This window comes from Crocodylus siamensis, chromosome 4 (genome assembly GCF_052110815.1).
Source record: "Crocodylus siamensis isolate JL-2025a chromosome 4, ASM5211081v1, whole genome shotgun sequence".
Classification (NCBI taxonomy): Eukaryota; Metazoa; Chordata; order Crocodylia; family Crocodylidae; genus Crocodylus; species Crocodylus siamensis.
Window position 1 is genome coordinate 57,235,846 of NC_143398.1, and position 26,228 is coordinate 57,262,073.

The window sequence follows — 26,228 nt, forward strand, 5'->3', positions numbered from 1 at the left end:
AAGCTGATCTATTCCTTGTCCCTTGGACTGTGAAAACAAGTTGAAGGGAAGACATTATCCAAAACAGGTAATTGTTGCCACAGCCAACAAACTAGAGGCAGAAGATAGAATGAACAGGCAGACAACAAAGCACATTTGTTTTAGTTTCAAAAACCAAATAAACATTTTTTTTTTTAAACAGGGTAAAAATATCACAGTGTTGAAATTTAAATTGTGGAATTACTTTACCTTAATGTTCTCAATTGCTTCTGATATTCTCTCTTTCAGATCTGCAGAAGAATCATTTTGTTGGAGCCCTAGATCTCTCACAGTTATATCAAAGTGATTTCCCTTCAGCTGACCAAGTCTAAGGTGCTGGCATACTCTGTGAATGTTATACACTTTCATTCCCTTTTTTACAATTGCTGTTCCAACTTCTTTCATCCTACAAAAATAATAAATTGGGAGTTTATGAAAAGTCTCTTATTAAAAATATTCAACTTAAAAATGTTCCCTACCTCAGCACTAATCATGTGTGAAGTTAGGATTCCAAGTAGTTGGTGTTCAAGGATTTTTACTGAATCTCATAGGAAGTCATGACTCTGGATATTTAGGAGTCTATGATTTAGAAATTAATCCCTTTGTCAAGATAGCATAAGAGTGATGTTGCAGCTATGATAGTCCAGAAATTATGTGAGATGTAAGGATTTCTTAGGGTGATGTGTTTTACTGATCTACCTGTAGTTGTGATAGACTTAGATAAGCTTGACCTGACAAAGAATGTCTTGCATTCAAAAACCTAACTACCTCAGTTACATAGATGATCCAATAAAACAGATTACCTTGCCTCTCCTTTTGTCAAATGATTCTTAGAAGAAAATATGATTGATTACATGAAGGATATTGACAGTCTTCTTGAGAAAGTGTCTGGTGCTATTAAAGTTACGTGGGGGCATTCAAATTTTTCAGAATAAATCCCATCTAAATTGTCTCTAAGGGTGTGTGTAGATGAAACGGGGGCCCTAAACTGAGGCAGTGGGTTTTTGAAAACATCGCTTCAATTTAGGGCAAAGTAAACCCCCGTGTTGTGTATACCCATGTCTTACCTGCCTCTCTGGTGGCAGGGAGGGGAGGGCGAGCTGCCAGCGGGTGGAGTGGTCCCTGGGCTGCAGGGGTGGGAGGGGAGGGCTGGTGGTTCCCTCCGCAGCAGCAGTTCCTTCCCAGGCAGCACCTGCCTGCAGGCACCTGACTTGGACAGTCCCAGGGGGACACCACAGCCACGGAGGGAAGGACTGGGCCCCTGTACAGCTCAGGCAGGCGGGCTCCAGGGGAAACAAACAAACAAACAAAAAAACCACTCAAAAATGGTGAGCCTGATATTTTTTCTTTCTTTTTTTTTTTTTTATCCCCTTCAGTGGAGCCTGCCTTCCTGGGTTGCTGCCAGGCTGCCTGCACAGTCCCTGAGCAGCACAAAGCCCGGTGCTTCACTCTGCAGCTGTAGGGCAAACTAAAATTCCTCAGAGGTATTTTAATTTGCTGTGCCCCGAAGTCATTTAAGACACATTATGCTGCCGAATGTGCTACAGCAGCTGGAGTTAATGCATAGTATGCTGCCGATGCGTGCAAACACCAACACCATTAAGACAGTGCCAAAGCATTTAACCCGCTTTAAAGTGTCGAGCACACATGCCCCTTGTTTCGTCTACACATGCCCTAAGAATCCCTTGCCCTTTCACAACGGGCCCATGGCCTACCTTGCCTCCTATTTAGGCTTAAATGATGTACTTGTACTGTGAATAGCTACTTCTTGCCTGGGAAATCAATAATGTTGATAGGATTTGCAGTTTCTTTACAGAAATGTATAGCTGTAAACAAGGAAGGGACCTTCATCATATATGCCCAAACAGCTGTCTGCAGACCAAGCAGCAAGCACTCCTTGGTGGTATACAAGGTACTGTTCAAGAAGGCCTGCTTTTACAGTGAGTAATATGCAAATACAAAACATACAAAAGAAGCTTACAGACAGATTGTATATTTGCCACATCTCTTTACAAAACTCTTTTCAGAATTTATGAATTTATTGAACTTCTAAGTATTGAAATGTAGTGTTAAATAAAAACAAATAGCCAAAACTGAGGTGTGATCAATGCTAAATAAAATGTAAGCAACAGTAAAAAAATAAGGCTTTCCATTGTCTGTTTTTGCCACACTTCACAGATACTGGGTAAGAAAGAGTACATTCAGTTTTGTCAAATCTACATTAAATGAATTCTGAATTAAACCTTAATAAACTTTCTGCCATCTCCCCACTGCTGGGAACTCAGTTTTCCTGTAGTTCCCTTGGTCCTGAGGCCACAAGAACATGGACTTTCCAATAAGAAAGGTGGAATACTTTTTTTTTTTTTAAGGTTGTATCTAACTACAAGTTAATAGAAACAGTAAAATTCTGTTGCACGTTAACCTGAAAAACTAATTAAAAAGAAAGAACAAATTAACGTAGTTATGCTTGGATAATTAGAACTAAAAAAAAATACAGCTAAATATATCTGAGCAACAAGCAGCAACCAGTTTTCCATCTTTAGAAAGATTTATATATTTACAGTCTGGTGATATAGATGATAAAAATATTAGATAAAATTCAAGCAAGTTCAAGCTCTTATGCAGAAAAAACTTACATCGGCTTGAACAGATGTTACTTCTGGGTAAGTACGTAAGAATTAAGTGGATACTCAAAGGCCAAATATTTGAACTGTCAGCTATGTTTCCAATTATAAGCATGTGTATGCACACCCAAGAAGAGAATCAATGCTCTGAGTTTGTTTTCATAAGGCTGACCAGAAGAGACTGATTGTGTTGTAGAGACTGACATAGTACAGCTTTCATTTTTAATGAAAAACAGATTTTCAGAGGCCAGAATAGTGAGTATGGGAATGAAGAATTCAGTTTGGTCAACCTTGAAAATGTCCAAGAAGTTACTCTGTCAGTAAGTAATCCAGCTACAATATACAAACACAAATAAAACAATATAGTTTTTAAATAATGTTTCTGAAGTGTCACTAAAACAAATATTTTTAAGGTCAGGAAGATCATTTTCAACAGAAGTAGGATAAAAATAAGCTTCCAACTGACACAATAACAACTTAGAGTTCAATCCTACATAAACTGGCTACCAAGAGCAGTGCTTTTCATGTGTACCTCACTGAAGTCAGTGGGGTTACCTATGAGGATAAGCACTATATTTGGTGGCAAGTATTTACAGGATCAAGCCATAACAACACAAAGCAGAGCCACTGTTGTAGCACCAAAGAGGAGAGGAAGTCCTACTTCATTCCTGCCATTTTCAATATTCATTAACCCACTAGCTCCTGTAGTATAAAATTTCTACAAGTTTGCTACAGCATTCCAAAAGGTTACTCTCTTAAAATAAGTATAACATTGTAAAATGTCTTACTTCTGTTATTAGGAAAAGTGAATAGGAAGAAATAGTTGCATCTGAATTTCAGGACAGTAGCCACAACGCTATTAATAGAAAAATCTATTTCGATTTGTGTTGATCAAGCTTGTCAAGGGAAGCAAAGGGTTAAGAGGAAATCTGTCAGTCTCACCCACTTTAAATCATTTTACCTCTAGCTATCTATACAAGGGGATGTTGGAATCAGACTCATGCATGTACTCCCTTGGGTAGGAGCCAAATATAATTACCCTAATGCAAGTCTCTTGTGGGCTTTGCAACCTCTCACCACTTGAAATTCTATTCACTCCCTAGGGCTAGGGATAGAAGTAACATATAAACCGGCTTAAGTAATCAGAAACTGGTTTAAACCTGTAACAGAACAGAAGTTCAGTGCACATAAACCAGTTTCAAAATGGCCAAAAGTGGTTTAAGATAAACCTGGATGGATGTAGTATCAGACTTAACTGACTTGGGTCAAACTAGTTTATGAAACTTCTGTCCCAGACCCCTTCCTGGTTTAAGTTAAATCAGAATCCTCCAGCATCCCAGCATGCTCTGCAGCACTGGGATCAGCTGGGCTGGGCTGTCTGTTTCAGCCAAGCAGGGTTGGCCCTGCCCCTCTCCTCCCTACCTAGAGCACTATCACTGCTTCAGTTGGCTAAGAAAAGGGTGGGAATTATTAGCGATGCGTAGAGGGTGCATGCACATACCCCCTGAGCTTGGCAGTGCGCCCCCTGCAAAAAGCACCACCAATGCTGCTGATGGTGCCTGCGGGCATTCGCTACTTGCCACCCCCCACTTCCCGCAGCGTCTGTGGGTGGTCCCTGATTGTCGCTGCTGACACTGCCAGCGGCCACCCACCCCCCATGCTGCCAGCACTACTGTGGTTGCCTGCAGGAGCTCCCTGCTTGCCACTGCTATACCCCGCCACCGCCTGCGGGTGGTCACTGTGCCCCACAGCCTCTGGGGGCATGCAGCATTCCTGGTGGGGATGGGAAAGCCTGCTCTGGAGTGCTACCAGGTTTGCCTGGCAAGGGGACACGAGCCCTTGCCAGGCATCCCCAGTCCCCCACCCTCTTCACTGCTCCAGGAGCAGGAGCAGGAGCGGGTCCAGACCCCTGTAGCTTGAGGGGAAGCAGGGATTTAATACCCTGTGGCAGGGCACTGTTTGTGCCTACCAGTTTAAGGGGCCAGAATACAGCAGCTGGCAGGTGCCTGATTAGGGCAGCCATTTTAGATTCAGGGCTGCCCATACAAACAGGACATTTTGCCTGGCTGAACAGCTGCTGGTATCATTTGGAGGTTAAGGGAGGAATGGTAGGGGATAGTCAGGAGGCTCCTGGTCCTGGATATGACCTAAAACTGCACCCTGCTAGGAGTGGGTGGCCTGGTGGGGCTCCCAGTGGTGTGGGAGCCCCCAGGAAATACCAGGCCAGTTACCACCCTAGTGAAAGATGGGTTGGGGCACCTTAACTCCTAGCCCCCACAGCTGGGGGATTACCCCCTTTGTAGGGTCTGGAAGGTGGACCCCCAGAGAGAGAAAGTGGGGCCACAGACTCACACCTGTCTGGAGATCCCCTGACTAGTCAATGCAGGGGCCAGGACTGGAAGGGTTGAAGGGCCAGGGGCCCACAGCGAGGAACGCCCAAGAGCTGAGGGCCTGGTGTTCCAGCTGGCCTGGAGGTGGGCCAGAGCTAGTAGACAAAGGTCCTGATGGGACCACACCCATAAGGGGAAGCAGTTCAGGCAGCTATGTTGCCCAGAATGACAGCAGAATAGGCTGCCTGAGGAGAGGGATCTAGGCAGGGTTCAACTAGTAGAATTCTGAGGCCCAGTGATATTGATAACATCTGGATGCCATCTGTGATGCTTGGGCTGCAGTGTAGGGGAGAAACGGAGACGCAGATAGCGCCCCCAGCCATTAGGGCAAGAAATGGACAGCCTCCCAGTTAATTTACATCAATTAGTTAATTAACAACAAGGCATGGCAGGAAGAAGGCGGGTGGTTAGCCCAGAAACAGGTGGGTGGGCCACTGGGAAATCAGTCCTGAGAAGTCCCTCTGTTGCATAGCCCTATTGCAGGGAGGGTGGCATAGGCACCAATAGGCTTTGCTCATGTACCCAGGGCTACGGCAGTCAGATGCCAGTAGCCTGAGGGAAAGGGGGGGAGGAGGGTTTAATCCCCGCATTGAAAGCAGCAGCACTGGGGGCACCAATGTGGTACCCTGGGTCAAGTCCCTCTGAGGAGTGGCCAGCAGGCTGCGGGGAGAGGGCATGTAACCTGACTGTGAGATGGGGGAAGCTAAGGCTAATTATGGAGCCTGACTCGCAGCAGCCTCCACTCCCTAGTTATACTCAGGCCTAGCCACATCCTTCCTCAGCTTAGCTTCCCTCAAACTGAGGGCTCACTCTAGCACACCCCAGCTTCTGGCTTGAGTCACTGGAGGCATGTGCCTACGTTTCTGGAGTCAAAAGTGAATGTCTACTTGCTTGCAAATTGATTCGATCTACACAGGTTAGACTAACTTGGAAAAATTTAATTAATTCAAGCTTCAGCTTTTTGAATGTCTGCCCCTAGCCTAGAAGACCCTTATCCCAACCAACTCTCTGCAAGAAGGGGTGGAGAGTGACTCTGCCTCCTGTCTGTGAGAGAAACTGCTGGTTTCAGAGACACAATACAAGACTAAAGGAAACCCTCACAAATCTTGGCTCATGCTGGAGCTGTAACCTATAAGCCTTCCCCCCCATCCCCCTGCTCTGGAAAAAAGGTGCCAGCATGCTTTTTTGCAGTTTTTGAGAAAAAAGGGGTATTGAACAATCAACTCCTGGTAGGAAAAATGCAGCTACAATTCTTAATTTGCCAAGTCTGCTGGGAAAGGCAAACTTGTGACTGATTCTTATTCCTACACTGTTTTACGTGACTGTTCTTTCTTTTTGCAGTGGGACAAGACTCAAGGGTAGAGACAGCTAGCTAGCCTGAATATAGGCAAAAGATTAGGACAGGGTGGCACTTTATATACTAACTTGTTCAGTGAGACATGAACTGTCATAGGCTGGACTGCAGTCTGTATTCCTTCTGTCTAGTTCTTAACAATGCTGCCTGAAAAGATAATGCCCAGGAAAAGGAGGAAAAAGGCAACTTAACCTGAATTTCACATTCCTTGGAGGGGAGGGTATTTTCATACAGAAAGGCGGTAAAATATCAACTTCTATTTTAACATCCTTCTTCCAGAGGTGGTGCAACCACCTACTCTGCACACTTTCAAGAAACATTTGGATGTTTATCTTGCTGGGATCCTTTGACCCCATCTGATTTCCTGCCCCTTGGGCAGGGGGCTGGACCCAATGACCTTATGAGGTCTCTTCCAGCCCTACTGTCTATGAAATCTATGAAGTGCTGCTGCATTTACATGTATTAAGGTACTCCACTGGCATAGTTGTTTTATATTGGAAATCAATTTTTAGTACCTCTCAGGAGTCACTTTCTTCACAACCATAGCTTGGTAGGTAATGGCCTTCTTATCTTTGATGCCTGTGTAACTGAAGTCTGAAGGAAGCACACCAAGTTCAGATGACAAATAGCCAATTGCTTCTAGTGTTTCCAGATTTTCTTTCTGAAGGGTGAAAGCTGAAACAATGACCTCAAAGTTATTAAAAAACCCACATTCAAGTTATCCAAGGCCCCATACCATGAAGAATAGCCAGGTGCCAGTTCTTTATATCTAGAAGATGTTACCTGCTATGACTATAGAAGGATTTTTTAAAAATCTAAATCTGTAGTTAAAAAAAAAATAAAAAAATTCCATGTCAAAACAGAAAGATGTACACAGTAAGAGAAACTAATTAAGCTACAAAAACCAGAACAGATAAGCTCAAGAACAACAGCACTTTTCAATATTACCAAGACAAAAATCTCTTCACTGTTATTCACTTAAAACAACTGCACAACTTAAATTACAAAACACCTAATGACAAATTTAAAGAGAACATGAAATTTAATGTTGGTCTCTTTAACACATACTGCTCTTCTGATAGACACATTACTCTGAGTATCAGGTAGATGTGTCTTCTGATAGACACATTACTCTGAGTAGAGGTTTTAAGAAATACTGTCATAAGCCAAATCTGACTATCATAAGACTGCAGGAAATAAAATCCTACCCTCTAACAGAACAGGTTAATATCAAAGCACACAGATTCTCCATCCTTAAGCAGCCAATGCATACAATAAACACAAGACAAAAAGTTAAATATGGAAATAGTTCAATCATTTCCTTTGTTCAGTTTTATTTATAGCAACACTGATTCATTCCTCATGCCAATTTAAAACAGGTATTACACCACTTTTCTCAGTAGAATTACTCCTGATTTATGTATGACTACTAAAAGACCTGAATCTGTTTTCTTGTTTAAAAGTTTAATTATTTTAAACACAGCAATGTTATCCAAGAAAACCATGAAACTATTAAAATTCACCTGTATAAAGATTCTGTTTCTCTTGGCAATCAGCAGCTGGCCTCTTTCTGGAACACATTTTATCCCGAAATCTTACCATTATCGCTGTGTTTTGCTGACCACTGAAGTCTGTCACAGAAAAAGACTTCGTTTCTAAAAGTTTTCCAAATTTTTTACTGATGAAATGATGGACTGTCTTTCTGTGTTCCTTGTTCTTATCGGGCTTAAAAGAAAGTTTAGAGTTCTCCAGTTTTGCATCTAAAAATTTAAAAAAATCATACGCTTCTTCTTCAGTAACTAACTGGCAAAGCTCTCTGTAATCAGCATTTGCTTTTACAATAATTTCACTGTTTTTTGTAACCGTCATTAGGAAAGGAAATTTCTGTCTTACGGCACTATGTAAGCAGGCTCGATTCTCCTTCTCAAAGATAGGCCCCAGTGAGAATTCATTAGAATAAGGAGTTTGATCATTTTCTGAATTCCATGCATCTTTTACATTGCAAGCAAACTGACTAAGCAGCTCATTCACAGACTTGCCTAACAAGGAGTCCAATATGTCAGTGTCATCGATCCCACTTTGTATGGTTTTGGTCACACGTTCCTTGTTTTCTTTAACAGATGAAAGACATTCTTCTGAAGCATGACTTAGATTTTCCAACTGGCAATGTTCATCCTCTACACCCAGTTCTGGGGCGTTTATTCTTAACCTTTTGTGATGCTGCTGGTAGGGGCTATTTTGTTTCAATGAAGTTTCACTGATAGCACAAGAAGACTCAGTGTCACTAAGTAACTGCCCAAACACATCAATTTCTGTTACTACAAAGTCACTAGGAGAGTTTTTCACACTACCACAAAAGCCAATGTGATCATTCACATAACTAAAAGAATTAAGCATGATTCTAGTGCTTGTTTCCACTTCGAATCTGAAATGACAAAATTTGCAAAAAGGATAGAGTAATTAACAGAGAAACACTTCAGAGAAAAGGCATAAGAATACTTTAAATTCTGCCTTTTCTACTTACTGAGGGACATTATCTCTTTTTAAAAAGTCAACTTAGAGAAATTTTAAAATTATTTAGCATGAGTTGAAAATGGAATGTTTCCTATGAGCAGTTCAAAAACCACCTACAAGCTTGTTAGGCCTGTCATAGGTTGACCAGATCCAACACCTTTGAAAAACTGTTAAGAATGAGTAGCACGTAAACTTCCCAGTGCTGAATTAAAGACAGTAAAGGTAAAATGGAATGAGCTCAAAGAGGTAACTGGAACGCAAGAAGAAAAGGTTTGTGGAAGAATAAGTAAATTTAGAAAAGAGAAGGAAATCCCAGGGTGGATCAAGGAGGTACAAAGACTGGTCTGCAAAAGTGTGAAATTTCTTTCTCCTTTCTCTTTTCTCCCTCACTTTTTCTTTCCTACTTTTCTCTCTTCTCCCCCAACCCCCACTGGATGTGGAGATCTTCATTTGTGAAGGATGAACAACAATCTAGACTTAGATTATGATTTACACCTGAGATTTAATAAAAATAAGCATGGAGATTTAGAGATGAAACATAACGCAACTGCAAAATGAGAACCGAAGCTGGTACTGCCAGCATAACGGGGGGACAGCCACACCAGTAGGGGAAGCAGAGAAAACAACAGCTAGCTCAAAAGCATGCCCAAAGGACACCAGGACAGAAACCAACCATTGATTTGTTACACAGGAGACTTTGCAAGTGTGGGTGGTTTCACTTTATTTCACCACTCACCAACAAATCACACAATGTGTGTAACAGGCCCAGTGTAAAGAAAGGGCCTATCTGATTAAGTCAGAGAGAAGTGTGGTGACTTAAGGGGGATGACAGTTGCCAGGTGTCAAGAGGTTGGAGCCAGTTGCAGGAAGCTCAGGCACATTATGAAGGCAACTCTCTGAGGGCCCCACACCCACAGGCAGACACACAGGGGGTGTCAGTCATGCCCCATGGGCCCCTTCGCCTACACCAAGGACAGGCAATTATTTTGGGCGGAGGACTACTTACTGGGTTTTGGGAAGCAGTTGAAGGCCGCATGACAGGCAGCCAGGGGCAGATAAATATTAATTTTCTAAATGTTTTTAATGGCCCCACAGACCAAACAGAATGCCCCAGTGGGCCACATCCGGCCCGCGGGCCGCATGCTCTCCACACCTGGCCTACGGCTCCCTCGGCAAGAGCCCGGCCCAGGCCCAGCCACGCGCTGCTGTACAGACGGGACTAGGAAAGTCCGGAAGCCCCGCCCCGGCTCAGGGCTTTGCCCACGCGCGAGGAAGCCAGGCGCACATGGAAGACACCACATTCCTGAGCACGCAGGGGGGAGGGACGGGCGGACCGTACCATCGGTTTCCACGCAGCAGGAAGGAGTCGGGCCGCGTTCCGGGTTCACCACCCTCTTCCTGTTTCACCCGGCACCGTCTACGCAGGCGCGCGTTTCTTAAGGGGAAGGTGGCAGGCCGCCCTCCTAGGCCTTCTTAAAGGGGAAGCCGAAGTAGGAATTCCCGGAGTTGAGCAATGGCGGGGGAGGGGAGTGCTGGGGCCTAGGGCCGGGAGGTGAGGTGAGGTGAGGTGAGGTGAGGGGCTGCCGCGGTCTGTCCGTACTTCCCGCAGGGATCCGGGTGGGACGGTCCCGATCACGGTCACGGCTCCGGCTGCTGTGAGAGCCGCGCGGCTCTGCCGGGGCGGGGGGACACCGCGGGACTGACCCGTGATGACTCCCCGCATCCGTCGGTCCGGACACCTCCTGCCCCGGGCCTTGTCCCGCTCCAAGCCGCGGTTCTGGGCTGCTCCAGCCAAACCCTAGCGTCCCGCAAGCAAAAACCTTGCCCCCGCTCGCTCGCACCGCGCGCCTGGGGCCGTGTCTCTCTGCTCCCTTGGCTGCTTCCTCAGACGGGGGGCCCCGGGTCTCTTTGGGCCGCTGTCACTGCCTTATGCCCTTTGGCCCAGGTGCTGTATGAGCATCCAGGCTGCCCCTTTTAAACACAGCCCCCTGGATGTACCTGTTTTAGCATGGTAGAAAGTGAGGTTGGAAGGGACCTCAGGGGGATCTCCTCCCACCCCCAGCTCAAAGCCAGACCGTCCCCAAATAAATCATCCCAGCCCAGGCTTTGTCCCCTCACGTCTTAAGAATGAAGACTCCACAACCCCTCTGAGCAGCCTCCTCCAGTGCTTTACCATCCTCCCAGTGAGAGTCTTTCCTAATATCCAATCTCTGGGTGTGTCCCCATGAGCAGGAACGTGTGTTCCCCAGGGACAAATAGCAGCAGCACATTTGTGCCACTGCTGCTTGTTCCCAGCACACACCCCTGCCCATGCATGCTCTGGTGCATGGCAAATTGCCCTGGGTGGGGTAGGGGAGGCTGGGCTAGAACCTGGGCTGGCCCCAGCATCCTTACCTAAGGGCCTCCAAGGGCTGTAGCAGTGGTGATCCAGGTGTACGTAGCCTGGCCAGCAGGCAGGGCATGTCTCTGGCCAACCAGGCTCTGGGTTCAGGTCGCACATGCTGCAGCCATGTGTACTGCACCTCTTGTTTTTTATGCATTTGGGGGATTTTGTTGGGTATTTTTTTTAAGATACGAGGATTTCCCAGAATCAAATTTTGCCACTACACAGCAAATATGCAGCATGGTGAACAAATTAACTGTGCCACATGCATTTGAGACGCCTCAGAAGGCTTTGAGGTGCTGCAGAATGCACGTTCTTGCTCATTTGGATATGGCCTTTGAAGCCTAACATTAGATAAAATTACCCAAAGAAAGATAGCAGTGAGATTTTTTGGTTATGAAGATTAGGCAGGGCATCCACCAGGTCAGCAACCTCTTATCCCAGGGGCCTTTCCCAGCTGCATGCAGCTGAGGAGCAGCTCTGGGTTGCTCCAGCAAAACCCCCACCCCTAGAATGTAATTGAATTATGAACTTCATTAAGTCCATTTTTAACAAGGGTGAGGACCTGAATTTAGACCATGGGTACTGGGTTGCAGTGTGGGATTCTCTGCCCTACGTGTTGTTATTCTGTAGTTCTAAGCAGGATAATGAACTTGGTTCCTTGTCTCTGAAACCAGCTTGGAGTCTGGGATATATTGGAAAGACTCGTGGACTTAGGTACAAATCCTCAAAGCCATATATGAATTCATGGGGAGTTTAGGCATTAAATAATGGTTAAAGTAGGAATTGCAGTGCATTGTGTTTGGGGACCTGGGGCTTGGAGAGTAAGAGGAACACAGGATGCTTCATGTTTATACAGCACATAGTCAGAAGGCGAGGTGGGGGCAGGGCCCACTCACTCATGGTTGACTTCAGGGTATAATTTTGATATAGAGAGGAATGACTAGATACAGGAGTTAAAAATCTCCATCCTTAGAGGTTTTTAAGACCCAGCTAGACCAACCCTTGACTGGGATGATACAGATGGGGATGATCCTGCTTTGAGCAGGGGGTTAAACAAGGTCCCTTTCAGCCCTAATTTTCTATGATTCTAAGCAGCAACCCAGTTGTGGGATGATTTAAAAACAAATTAATTGAGATGTTTGATAAGCAAGTCTAATTTCTTATGTCTGTCATAGTTCTATTATAATTTCTAATATGTATATTTATTGACTTGTAAGCATACTTTTACCGTATCTGTTAAAATTATGTATTGTATTTTTAGGAACCAAAGATGAGCAAATCTGTAACTCCTTCCACATATGTTCGTTGCATTGGCTATGGGCTGATGAGGCAACTGGCTGATTTCCTTGACCCACAGGAAGGATGGAAGAAGCTTGCTGTAGACATAAAAAACCCTTCTGGTGAAAACAGATACAACCAAATGCATATTAGGTATCATATGAAAGTGATGAGAAATTCACTGTGACTGCTTAGTCTTGCTTTCATTTTTGATTTATCACATTTAGTTTTTAATAAGCTAAAACAGTATAATCTGAGATTTACTATTTCAAATGCACTCGAGGTTTTAAGCTTCAGGTTTTCATTTGAATTGCTTTTTGTCTGTAGGCACCTGCAGGAGGTTACTGTGTTAGAGGGCTCCTGCCCTATTATTATGAGGAAAAAGTTAGAAACTAGGATTAAGAGACTGAAAGGAACAGGTGCAGGAGCTGTGGTGCAATGGTTCCAATCATGTTAATGGAGTTACAGTGGTGATGAATTTAGTCTACAGCAGGGGTAGGCAATGTTTTTTGGCTGGAGTGTCGAAAAACCCCGCAATGCCTACCTTGCAAAGTGCTGGAGTGCCAGCATGCCAGAAAAATAAGATGTGGGGAGGGGGTATGTGGCAGAATGCCCTGCTTGTGCCCCTTGCCCCCATCCAAAGCCCCTGCCCCCCCACCCTGCTCATGACCCTTGCCCACCACCCAAAGCCCCTGCCCTCCAGCCCTGCTGCCCCTTGCCCCCCACCCACAGCCCCTGCCCCCCAGCCAGGGCTCTGTGGCTGTCAGCAGCTACCCAGAACCTGGGCCAGCTGCAGACATCTGCTGCCTCTCCACCCCGGCCCCATGCTCTGTGGAGGCAGCACATACTGGCAATACTCCCTGCTGTGCTGCTCTCACTGCCGCTTCTGCAAAGCAGTGTTGGAACCTGACACAGTACAGCAGGGGGCACAGAAAGCTGCCTGCTCCAAGCTCCCCGCTGCCCTGCCACACTTCCCCTGTGTGCATGGGAGCAGCATGGGCAGCAGTGCAAGGTTGTGCCCCATGCTGCTGCCCCCTGCCTGCAGGGGAAGTGTGGCAGGGCAGTGGGGAGCTGGGAGCAGGCAGCTTTCTGTGCCTTCCACTGTGCTGTGCTGCGCTGGGTTCCAATGCTTCTCTGCAGAAGTGGAAAGGGGAGCATTGCTGGTATGTGCTGTCTCCCCGGGGCAGGGGCTGGGAGGCAGCTGGTGCCAGGGCTGGGGCGGAGAGGCAGTAGATGTTTGCTGCTGACCCAGGTTCTGGGTAGCTGCTGATAGCCACGGAGCCCAGGCTGCTTGCAGCAGGGCTTCCATGGGAGCAGCCTAGCAGCTACCCAGAGCTGGGGCTAGTTGCAGCCGGCTGGGAGGCTGCAAACAGCTGCTGCCTCCTTGGCCCCAATGTGTCCTGAGGAAAATGGTCTCTTGTGCCATGCTTGGCACGTGTGCTGGGGATTGCCAACTCCTGGTCTATAGAACTAATACAAGCAAAAGACTTACTTGAAATGTTAGCTATAAGCAGTCCTAGATTCTTTCTCTCTTTCTAATATTGTCTTAAACTAACCAAAATATTTTTCTTTTCCCTGTCAATTATACTGTATTCTTATTTAAGACAAGCTCACAGGTTTACAAGTGAGTTGCTGGAGATCTAAATATAATAGACCTGCAGTATTGCCATATGTTTCTTGTTCTGATCAATAATCATGTAACATTTTGGGTGTTATTGCGATAATCTGACAGTGTATTTCCCCCATGGACTCCATGAATACTTTGGTTCAAGAGGTTTGGACTTTAAACATGTCTGAGGCCATTTGTAGTTCTTCAACAACATTTATCCCAGCCAGGTATCTAAAAAGATTTGTCAGCTTTAGTTATTGTCATTTGCCCTTCTCAAATAATGCACTCCATATACAGAGCCAACAGTCTAACTTATAAATTACATATCTTTTCAGTTACAGTGCCATTCAGTTGAAGTCATTTCAATCCTCTTTCTATCAAATTTGTGATTTTTCCCAAATACAAGATTTTCTCCAGATTCTTACTCCATATTTTTGCTTCCTTGACTTCTGGTGCAGGCATATTTTCTTTTGCTTCATATTAGAACAAACTATTATGACCTGTAGTATCTACTTGCCATTGAAGTTTTCTTCTTCCTTCCCTCTCTCTTGCGATAAATTCATTTTTAGGTAGACATACCCCCAACTTGTGACAGGATTAAACTAAATTTTGACACACTGGTGGCTTCCTCTGAAGTGTGCACTTCAGGCCTTATCTTCAAAAATTCATCCCTGTCCCTTGAGAGTAGGGCTTTAAGTCTGCAGTCTCCTTTAGTTCACTATGATTATACCTGGCAGACCTGACATTAATGCAGTACCTTCCATCCTTTTCCCTGTCAAAGAGAGTGACAGAATTAATTGGTAACCTGTTAGCTTTCACAAAGCATGGTACTATTTATGTAGGACAAATGTATCGCAGAGGGAAATTTAGCATGTATATAAACTGTTATTTTTTATGATAGTATCTCAATCACACAGGTAAGTGCAGATGTGAGTTAGTCAGCTCTGGGTTCTGGTCTGAGTCCCTCTATGTTTGTAGTTACCTCAGATCACGGCTGTGTCTCTGAAACCTGTCAGGTTTATTGTCTGGCATTTTGAATGAGAACAAACTAATATGCAGCTTATCTCGCTGGATGAAACGTCTCAAGTTTTTTTTATGTTTTCTGACACTTGCAGGAATACAGTAACATGCACATTGTTGAAATAAATTTTGTCTAAATGTTCCATGTGCCCATAGTGTTTGGCCATCTCGGTATAATAGTCCTTGAAGATTCCCCCGCTTTTCTCCCAGGTTCCTCTCAGATTCTGTTGCTTTCAATGTTTCTAAGTTATGGGCTATACCTTAAATGAACTTCTAGATGGCATTTGCATTGGCATCTGCCAGAAAGGGTTTCTCTCTTCCTCACTACAAATATTTTTTTGTATTGTGTTGGTACTTTAACAGCCTCTGCTAGGTGTAGTGTTAGAAACTTGAAACTAGACTCTTCAGGAAAATGATTTGTGTGAATCTTTCATAGCTTGAAGGGTTGATTTGAGCCTGCACATGAGGTTGTTTTAACTGAAAGGGTTTTAAAATATTGCTTATAGCATCTTGGGCTTTGTTTTTGTTTTAGTGATCTCTTAAGACTAGATCCTGAGATTTTAAAAATAATGAAGTAGATAAAGTAGAAATGTAGTGCAACTTAATCCAAATTAACTAGTTTGTTGATTCTCAGTGGGGAGCATGGGGTACAAGATCCTTTTAAGAGTGCTTAGAACAGCAAGGAGTGCTGTGCTCACTCTTGCCCTCAGCCACTGAAAGGAGGTGAGTGGAGACTCATCTGTGCCTGGCCCCTGTGGAAGGAGGCAAGTGCTTGTTCCTTTTACCCGTCCCCTGTGTCAGGAGGCAAACACTGAAATAAATTAGTTTTTGAAATGATGTGCCATTCATTAACAAAAGTTATGGCATGGTACCTGGAGTCTTAAGAGGTTGAGGACCACTGTTCTGTCTCTTTCAAACAGCTCAAAGTTATTTTGGAAAAAAATGAATTGGTTTCCATTTGATAATACATCTTAAGTTCCCCCCCCCACTCCTCCCACACATGCAATAACAGTGTGTACGTAGAAGAATTGTATGAATGATTTTGTTTAAATTGTTTTTTTGTCCTCATTAGGTTTTGTCACTTTGCATTACCTGTAAGACTGAATGACTGGAAAAGTCAGTAGGCTTCTGATATAAGGAAGACCAGAGGAATTGAACTGAACGGAGGGACAGTAGACTGATGTTTATTCAGAATGAAAATCAGTTCTAAACTTTTATTTTTCTTAATGTATTTGTATGTAAGAAATGCTCAAGATTGAGCATGTATGTTCAGTTAAGGGTGAGTGGTCTCTCCGTCTGCTTTTCTAGGTCTTCAGAAAAGACCCTCCAGCAAAGCCCTTTGAGTATAAACTTTCAAAATAGGATTCCAAATACTATTTTGGAAAACATGAAATAACTTGTATATAAATAACTTCTCAAGCCTCTCTTGCATACTATGGAAAAAAATCCCCTTCCCTTCTTCCCTGCTTTATCTTTGCAGACCACTTATTTTTAGAAATTCAAGGTGGCTTTAACTTATCTTTTCAAAGGAGATTTGAAGGATTAATACAGATGGGAAAGAGCCCCACCATGGAATTACTTTTTGACTGGGGAACATCCAACTGCACAGTTAGTGAACTTGTGGACATATTAATCAAGAATCAGCTCTTGGCACCAGCCACCCTTTTGCTTCCAGGTAATGCCATTGGCTCAGTTTGCATACATTGCTTTTGAAACTTCAGTAGTATTCCATTAAGAGAATGGAAATGATGACTTCTAACAATTTTCAGTTCAATTCTTCTTTGTTACCTGCAGTGAGAATTTTTAATAGAAGGGATTAAAAGGAATTGCTTAGGATCTTCTAAGTGTTATTTAGTGTATCTCTAATTTTTAAACATTCTTGTAGAACATGATGTATTTAATTGAAATTTGCTTATCTAACAACCTGCACTAATTTTTGATGTTACATAACTTAGTCTTGTCACATTTTTAAATTCTGTTTACAGATGATGTTCAGGTGGCAAATGACATTACCTGGAAAATGACAATACCTTTTTCTTCACAAGAAACTATGCCTCTATGTGGGAAGCAAGTGCCAGTGGAGGAAAAACAAGTCACAACTGTAAAGCCTGTTTTAGCTCAGGATAGTGAGCAGCAACCTTCAGCTTCTTCCTGCTTATATCAAGAGAACAACAGCCCAGAGCTCAGTGGCACAGGTCTGCTTTCAGTTTGGTAGAATTAAATGCAACTTCAATTGTTGGCTTCCACCCCTTGTAAAATAAGAAGACTGTATTATAACAGCCAAAAGGTCACTTCTGCGCATCCTTTTAAGAAGTCCCCTATCCTACTTCCTGTTTTGCCTGGAGAAGGGATTGTGGCTTCTGGTAATCAAACTGTCAGCACTCCATGTTGACACCTGGGAGGCCACTGAGATGGTATAGTGGATACAGAAGCTTCTAATTCTTATGCACAATGTATTGGTGCTGATGCTAATGGTTGGCTGTTTTGCAGCAGCTTTTGGTGGCCTGTTCTTTATGATGCACTTTGCGTGGCAGAAACCAATTACTACAGAATTTTAAAATACTTGCAGTCAAAACAGCCACTACTCATGAACAAAAGTTTACTTTTTTGCTTGTCTTTCTTCTGGCAACTTTTAATAAACAGGAACAATTCTGTCTTAAAATTCATAATGACTTCAGAATTAAGAATTCAGAAAGCTAGTATTTGTACAACAGTAAAGCCAAGGCAGGAAGATGCACCATTCATGTAAGATAAAAATGCAAGCTTCATCTAAAGTTGCAAATATTTATTTCAGATTTCCTCGGGTTTTGTTTTCATGAGTTGGAAAGTATTACAAATAACTTTGATGAGCGACCTGAATCAGCTGGAGGTAACAAACTAGGAGAGGGTGGCTTTGGAGTTGTGTTCAAAGGCTGCATCAATGGAAGAACTGTGGCAGTGAAAAAGCTTGCTGCTGTAAGTTTCTTGAAGTTTTATCACTATCATCAGTCTCTTATTATTAATTGAATCCATTCTCCCATTTTTATAGGTGAATATATATGTTTCAGAATGTGACATTACTTAAAATGTAAATAGTCAAGAATTAATTCTAAGATTAAGGTTTTTTTAAAAAGCACTGCTATTTTGCCACATTACTGGAAGTCACCTGTTGGCACTTATGCCACTGGTGGGAATGAATTTTTTTCTGGCCCCAACTGGTGTAGCCTGAAATTTCCAAAGCCTGAGAATTGGTAGTCTCCGTAGTTTTATACCAGTTAAATTTGTGATCTTATGGTTGGATATAAAAATTCCAGTATATTAATGTATTTGGAAAATCTCAGAACATGTTATATTCGTCACCTTTGTTCTGACAATGATTTGGAACAGTGACCATGTAAGCTATACTCACTGTGTAAGTGAGTAGTAACACTATGATATAATGTTATTGTTAAATAGGACTGTTCAACATCCAAGTGGCAGGAGACTGCGCACACACTAGCGAGGGCTGCATGTCATGTGGACCGTACCATGGCAAACCATAGACACCCCTACCACTGCACTATGTGCTCATGCAGGCGCTCCCCCCCCCCCACCACCACCACAGCTGCATGGGCATACCGTCCCCAGCTTCTTGCCACTGCACCGCACACCCACAGGGTCACAGACTCACCCTGTGCTCCCCATGGTGTACTGGGAAGGGGGCAGGAAGCTGGATCTGGAGAAGGGAGGCATAGCCCCCCAAGTGGCTGTTGCTTTTGGCGCAATAGGGAGTACAGCAGCTAAATAGGACACCAGGGGCCAGATACAAACACTTGTAGGCAACCCCTTTGGACTGCTAGTTGGACATCCCTGCTTTAAAACAGAAAATTATGAGAGGATAGGATTACTAAGGAAATAAACTTTTTCACTTAATTTTAAAAACACAGGTCTATCTACATGTGGTGTGTAAAAATAATAAATACATTGATGGAGGAATACCGTGAATGACAAACATTAATTACACTATCTTTTGGGAGGATATAGCTTAAGTTGGAAGTAAAAAGAAAATCCTTTAATTGTACACTTGTTTTTCAGTATCTTTATAATTATGAATAAAAGATCCCATGTTGAGGTTTAAACGCCAGAACTGGGTGCATCATTCACATTACTTAACCTTTAGCCAAGGCACAGTCACTGTTCCATCTAACCAGTGTTGTCCCATTTAATTTAATGGGACCTGTGGTTAGAGAAATGACAGAGCCAAGCCCTCAATTCACAGTTTACTAACATAGAGTAAAACTTAAGTGAAAAGGGTGTCCTTCTTGAACCTTATTACATTTCCGAAGCTCTGTTTTTGGGGGATTTTTTTTATCCAAGGAGTTTGACAGTATATCTGGTTGAGAGGGATATGACAATTTAAGATGTATGTTTAGGGAATTCTGCATAACCTAAAAGAAAAAAAGACTGTTCCGTAACGAAATTCCCAAATAGGTTCAGTTAGTATTCCCCTTGTTCTTGGAAATGCTATATAGCAGCAATGAAAAGTATGCAATTGTACAGCCAGAAGCATTGGAAGAATTTTATTCTTACAAGGTTGCATGTAACCAGCCACCAACTAGGTTTGGTTAGGTTATATGGAGTCCTTCATGGGCTCTTGAGGAAAGATTTTGTTAATCAACACTTTTAACAGAAATGGAGTCTCCCTCTTCTCTCCACCCACCTTTGCAAATATAAGAAAGTGGTCTCCATTTTTCAGGTCAGGCTAAAGACATCAATATTTATAGTACACAAAACTTATAATTATCTAAATCATAAATATTAATAATAATTTGAATGGTTTTAAACACATATACTAATTTAAGTAATTTGCATTTTTATGATTCATATAAATAATTATGTAAAATTGTTCCATCATTTCCTTTGTTTTTATTTGAGCTCAGTATTAATGATGCTTTAATTCCTATATCTTGTCATAGTAAGTATTATATAAATTCTTCAGATGTCCTTTGATTTAGACTGCTTTCTACTAAGAGGATGCCAATATAAATATCAAGGGCACTTGACAGTCTTTTTAAAAATACAGTGATGGAACCTATCAGTTATCTCAAATATAGCTATAACAGCTTTTAATTTAAACACGTCTTCAAAAATATTCCCCACCCCATCTCTTTATGTGAAGCCTGATTTATTATAGAATCAACTATCATATGACCCCATAAATGGTAAAAAATAGTCGATCACAATTTATACACAGCAAAGGTTCTTAGACAGAGTGCAGGACCTCCATCTAACCCAGGAGGTGCACAGCCCCACCGGGGGGACGCCTTGTTGGACCTAGTGCTGGCCACGGGTGATGATGACCTGGTGAGGTGGCTGCGGGTGCTCGACCACCTGGGCAACAGCCATCATCGCCTGCTGTAATTTACCATCCAGTGCAAGGCGGCAAAGGCATGCAGTAAGGCAGCAGCCCTAGATTTCAGGAGGGCAAACTTCAACGAGCTAAGGAGGATAGTTGGGGATGTGCTGAGGTCCCAGAGGGGAGGGGAGCCAGATGTCCAAGGACAGTGGTCGCTCCTTAAGGAGGCGATCCTCCAAGCCCAAAGGAAGGTAATCCCAATGAGGATCAAAGGGAGCAGGAGAGCACACAAGCCTCCATGGCTCACCAAAAGCATCTGGGAATGTCTCCTTGCTAAAAAGGAGGCGTATACCCAATGAAAAGAAGGGGTCATCACCAGGGATGACTATTCTGCAGTCGCTCGGGAGATGTAGGGGGGCAGTTAGGAAGGCCAAGGCAGAGATGGAATTAGGACTAGCGTCCCAGATTAAGGACAATAAGAAGTCCTTTTTTAAATACATAGGGGGCAAAAAGAAGGCCCCGGGTAACATGGGGCCCTTGCAGGCCGCATTGGGAAATTTGGTCGTCACACCAGATGACAAACCTAACATGTTTAACGATTTCTTTGCCTCTGTCTTCCTAAATAGGGACCAGAACAGCCACCTCCCTGCTGGGCCCCCCGCGGGCCCCAGGGGAGGCACACTTGGGCCAAAGGTTAGCGAGGAACTAGTTAGGGAGCTTCTGGAGGGGCTGGACGTATTCGGGTCAGCCGGCCTGGACGATCTCCAGCCTAGAATTCTAAAGGAATTGGCCACAGTCATTACAGGACCCCTGGCACAGCTTTATGAGCACTTGTGGTGCTCTAGTGTGGTGCCGGAGGACTGGAAGAGGGCCAACGTGGTTCCCATCTTCAAGAAAGGGAGGAAGGAGGACCCAGGAAACTATAGGCCAGTTAGTCTTACCTCGATCCTAGGCAAGCTGTTCGAGAAAATTATGCTGGCACACATCCAGGAGGGGCCAGCAGGGGACTGCATGCTTAGGGGCAACCAACACGGGTTCATCAGTGGCAGGTCCTGTCAGACCAACCTGGTGGCCTTCTACAATCAGATTACCAGATCATTAGATGCAGGGGTAGCAGTGCACATAGTCTTCCTGGACTTCCGGAAGGCTTTCGACACTGTCTCTCACCCCGTTCTCATTAAGAAACTGGGGGACTGTGGTGTCGACACCTACACAGTCAAATGGTCGCCAACTGGCTGGAGGGCCGCACCCAGAGGGTGGTAGTGGATGGGTCCTTCTCAAGCTGGAAGGACGTGGGCAGTGGGGTTCCGCAGAGCTCGGTCCTCGGGCCTGCACTGTTTAACATCTTCATCAGTGACTTAGACAAGGGGGTAAAAAGCACCCTGTTCAAATTTGCTGATGACACTAAGATGTGGGGGGATGTGGGCACACTAGAAGGAAGGAATAGGCTACAATCAGACCTAGACAGGTTACAGGGGTGGGCAGATGAGAATAGGATGGGATTCAACACAGACAAGTGCAAAGTGATGCACCTGGGGAGGAACAACCAGCACCATACCTACAGGTTGGGGAACTCCCCTCTTGTCAGCACAGAGGCGGAAAAGGATCTTGGAGTCATCATTGACTCCAAGATGAACATAGGCTGGCAGTGTGGGGAGGCAGTCAGGAAGGCCAACCGTACCTTGTCATGCATCCACAGATGCATCTCGAGCAGGTCCAAAGAGGTGATCCTCCCCCTCTATGCGGCACTGGTCAGGCCGCAGTTGGAGTACTGCATCCAGTTCTGGGCACCGCACTTCAAGAGGGATGTGGACAGCATGGAGAGGGTCCAGAGGAGGGCCACTTGCATGATCAGGGGACAGCAGGGCAGGCCCTATGAGGAGAGGCTACGGGACCTGAACCTGTTCAGCCTCCAAAAGAGAAGGCTGAGGGGGGATCTAGTGGCCTGTTATAAACTAGTCAGGGGGGATCAGCAGGCATTGGGGGAGTCACTATTCCCCTGTGCACTGCCAGGAGTGACCAGGAATAATGGTCACAAGCTGGCAGAGGGCAGGTTTAGGTTAGATATCAGGAAGCGCTACTGCACGGTCAGGGCGGCTAGGATCTGGAACCGACTTCCAAGAGAAGTGGTGCTGGCTCCTGTTTTGGCGGTTTTTAAGAGGAGGTTGGATGAACATCTTGCTGGGGTCATTTGACCCCAGTATTATTTCCTGCCATGGCAGGAGGTCGGACTAGATGATCTACTCAGGTCCTTTCCGACCCTAGAAACTATGAAAGGTGAATCTCAGAGATTTTTGGTCAGGGACACAGATGAAATTTGTGACAGATCGCAGAATAGGATCCAGTATCAATATTTTCAAATATGCCCCTAAATAAGGACTTGCACCTTCAGAAGTGCTGAGCTTTCAGTAACCTCACTGACTTCAACAGGAGTTTAACTTGGTTGCTTAAATATGAATTTAGGAGCCAAACTTCAGGCTACTATTTTTTAATTATTATTATTAATTTTGGCCCAGCTCTTTTGGTTCCTAGTCTTGTCTTCATCAAAAATATAAGAAGAAACAATCTTTTGAATAGGCTGTGACACATACAGATAGGAAACTCCCTTGCAGATAATATGTTGAGTATAGTATTGTAGAGTTTGTAGGCCTGTGCAAAGCATAGTTTCATAGTTTGTAGGGTTAGAAGGGACCTGAGCAGATCATCTAGTCCGACTCCCTGCCATGGCAGGAAGGAATACTGGGGTCAAATGACCCCAGCAAGGTGTTCATCTAACCTCCTCTTAAACACCCCCAGGGTAGGAGCCTGCACCACTTCTCTTGGAAGCTGGTTCCAGACCCTAGCCACCCTGACTGTGAAGTAGCACCTCCTGATATCTAACCTAAATCTACCCTCTGCCAGCTTGTGACCGTTATTCCTGGTCACTCCTGGCGGTGCTCGGGGAAACAGTGACTTCCCCAATGCCTGCTGATCCCCCCTGACTAGTTTATAATGGGCCACAAGATCCTCCCTCAGACTTCTATTTTGGAGGCTGAACAGGTTCAGGTCCCTCAGCCTGTCCTCATAGGGCCTGCCCTGTTGCCCCCGATCATACGAGTGGCCCTCCTCTAAACCCTCTCCATGCTGTTGACATCCCTCTTGAAGTGCGGCGCCCAGAATTGGACGCAGTACTCCAGCTGCGGCCTGACTAGTGCTGCATAGAGGGGGAGGATCACCTCCTTGGACCTGCTTGAGATGCATCTGTGGATGCATGACAAGGTACGGTTGGCCTTCCTGACTGCCTCTCCACACTGCCGGTCCATGTTCATCTTGGAGTCAATGATGACCCCCAGATCCCTTTCCACCTCCGTGCTGATAAGAGGGGAGTTCCCCAACCTGTAGGTATGGTGCCGGTTGTTCCTCCTGAGGTGCATCACCTTGCACTTGTCTGTGTTGAAACCCATCCTATTCTCGTCCGCCCACCCTTGTAACCTGTCGAGGTCTGATTGTAGCCTGTTGCATCCTTCCAATGTACCCACGTCCCCCCACATCTTAGTGTCATCAGCAAATTTGAACAGGGTGCTTTTTACCCCCTCATGCAAATTGCTGATGAAGATGTTGAACAGTGCGGGCCCAAGGACCGAGCCCTGCGGAACCCCACTGCCCACGTCCTTCCAGCTTGAGAAGGACCCATCTACTACCAGCAGCTAGCATTTGCTTTGGATTCAGCTGATTCAGGGGATAGTGATTCGATTTGGTGATTCGAATCACTGTCCTGAATTGATTCGGCCAAACCCAATTCGGAAATATGTCTGCTATTGAATATCCAAATCACCCAGGCCCATCCCCTGTCCGCTCTCCCAGCCTGGCAATGGCTGCCCTGCCTCAGCTCCCGGCGCTTGGGGGGTGGGGAAGAAAAAAAAGCCCCAGCTTGCCAGGTGCTGCCGGGCAATCCCCACTACCCCTCAGTGCCCCATGCTGCATGGGAGGCTCTGCACGAGCCCCCTGACTTTCCCACCACTGTCCCAGCCCTCCCCATGGCTGCCCCACCTGCCCTAGCTCTGGCCCTTTAAGAAAAAAAAAAATTGAGAAAAACCCTTCACTCACCACTTCCTGCTCAGTGGGGGGCAATCCCCGTTGTCTTGCACCATGTTGTGGGGGCTCTTCCGTGAGTCTCCAGAAGCCCCAAGGTCACTGCAGGAGCAGAGAGTCCCAGGGTTTTTCATTTTTTTTTTTTTTTCCTTAAAGGGCCAGATCTGGGCCCAGGGGGGCTGGGGGAGCAAGGAAAGGAGGGGTGGGGCGGTCATGGCAGAGTCCCCCACATGGCATGGGGCAGTGGGGGGGAAGTAGGGATCGCCCCCCTGCTGGGCAGCACCTGGTAGGTGGGGCTTTTTTTTAAAGGGCCAGGAAGGGGCAGGCAGGGCAGCCATGGGTGGGCTGGGGGGGAGTGGGTGGGGATCAGGGGTGGGCTGGGGGAGCAGGCAGGGGATGGGGCCTGGCTGGGTTCCCCCCCATGGTCCCCTTCCCACACCCAGCACCCCCTCCACCCCCTACTTACCGGCTCCGAGTCCAGCTGCAGCTCCCTGCTGCAGCCCCTGGGAACTGCCCGAATCATCAAAGCTCTCTGAATCAAAGATTCAGAGAGATTTGAATCAATTTGGACCTTTTACTTGGTCCTCTGATTCAAACTGGATTCAGAGTTTCGGCCTCCAAATCAGGCCGAATCTCCTCTGAATTGAATCAGCACCCAAAGCTTCACACAACCCTAAGAGTTTGCTCATTACATCAGTTCCTTCAGAATGTAATTAGTTGGATGTTTGTGTGTGTGCAGTATATTTAAGAATAACTAACTGAATATAAATCAGCATGGCGCTGTTTTTGTGGATCAGCAGACCCAAAATGAATCAGTAAAAATATGTTATGATACTCCTATTCCTTCCGTAGTTTATATGGTTTGTACTGTGTTGCAGCCACATTGTTTCAAACCAGTTTTTATTGTTTACAGAAACGGTGACCCGTGATCCATTGTTTACAATCCCTTATGCACATCTGCAGTAAGCCTATGTTGTACTTAGCATTGTCCACAAAAATTAATGGAGAATAATTATTTTTCATTGTAGATGGTTGATGTTAGTATTCAAGATTTGAAACAGCAGTTTGATCAAGAAATAAAAACATTAGCAAAGTAAGTACTATGCTGTGTAACTTCTGGCACTGATTTGAATCTAGACTGTATTGAAGTAGCCAGAGTTAATATGTTTGCTAGCATGCATCTTTCAGAATGTCTTTGCTTTGGGTTTGGAGAAGTAGATTCATAGACGTTAGGGGCTGGAAGAGATCTCTCAAGATCATCAGGTCCAGCCCCCTGCGTTTGGGCAGGAAAGACTGCTGGGTTCAGATGACCCCAGCAAGGTGAGCTTCCAGAGGTTTTTTAAAGATATCCAGAGTAGGTGATTGTACCACTTTGCAGGGAGTCTATTTCAGACTCTGGACACTTGAGTTGTAAAGAAGTTTTTCCTTACGTCTAATCTAAAGTGGTCTTTTAGCAATTTATGACCATTAAACGTAGTCTTCCCCTGGGGAGCGCTGGTAAACAGACATGCACCCTGTCCCTGATGTGGGTCCCTTGTATAACTATAGGATGCCACCAAGTCCCCTGTGATTTTTCTCTTTTTCAAGCTGAACAGACCCTAGTCTCTCAGCTTCTCATCATATGGCCTTCTACTCTCCATACCTCTGACC

The 26,228-nt window shown here is 44.9% G+C and overlaps 2 protein-coding genes across 14 annotated transcripts in view; one reads left to right on the forward strand and one right to left on the reverse strand.

Moving 5' to 3' along the window:
- Window positions 1-10,377, reverse strand: part of PUS7L (pseudouridine synthase 7 like) — a 33,803-nt gene extending 23,426 nt beyond the window's left edge. For 2 of the 6 annotated variants that reach the window (XM_090042358.1, XM_090042360.1), the window contains exons 1-4: window positions 9,907-10,193; window positions 7,910-8,811; window positions 6,902-7,061; window positions 229-424 (exon numbers count right to left, since the gene is read on the reverse strand). In XM_090042358.1, coding sequence (XP_089898484.1) covers window positions 229-424; window positions 6,902-7,061; window positions 7,910-8,783 — 1,230 coding nt within the window. In that variant the 5' untranslated portion in view covers window positions 8,784-8,811; window positions 9,907-10,193. Of the gene's footprint in view, window positions 1-228; window positions 425-6,901; window positions 7,062-7,909; window positions 8,812-9,906; window positions 10,194-10,239 lie in introns of those variants that run through there. The other 4 variants (XM_090042356.1, XM_090042355.1, XM_090042359.1 and 1 more) reach the window with 4 other exon arrangements.
- Window positions 10,267-26,228, forward strand: part of IRAK4 (interleukin 1 receptor associated kinase 4) — a 34,349-nt gene continuing 18,387 nt past the window's right edge. The window contains exons 1-7 of one of the 8 annotated variants that reach the window (XM_090042363.1): window positions 10,302-10,390; window positions 11,961-12,000; window positions 12,548-12,717; window positions 16,723-16,868; window positions 17,179-17,388; window positions 17,988-18,148; window positions 25,607-25,671. In XM_090042363.1, the coding sequence (XP_089898489.1) occupies window positions 12,557-12,717; window positions 16,723-16,868; window positions 17,179-17,388; window positions 17,988-18,148; window positions 25,607-25,671 (743 nt within the window). In that variant the 5' untranslated portion in view covers window positions 10,302-10,390; window positions 11,961-12,000; window positions 12,548-12,556. The other 7 variants (XM_090042365.1, XM_090042366.1, XM_090042361.1 and 4 more) reach the window with 7 other exon arrangements.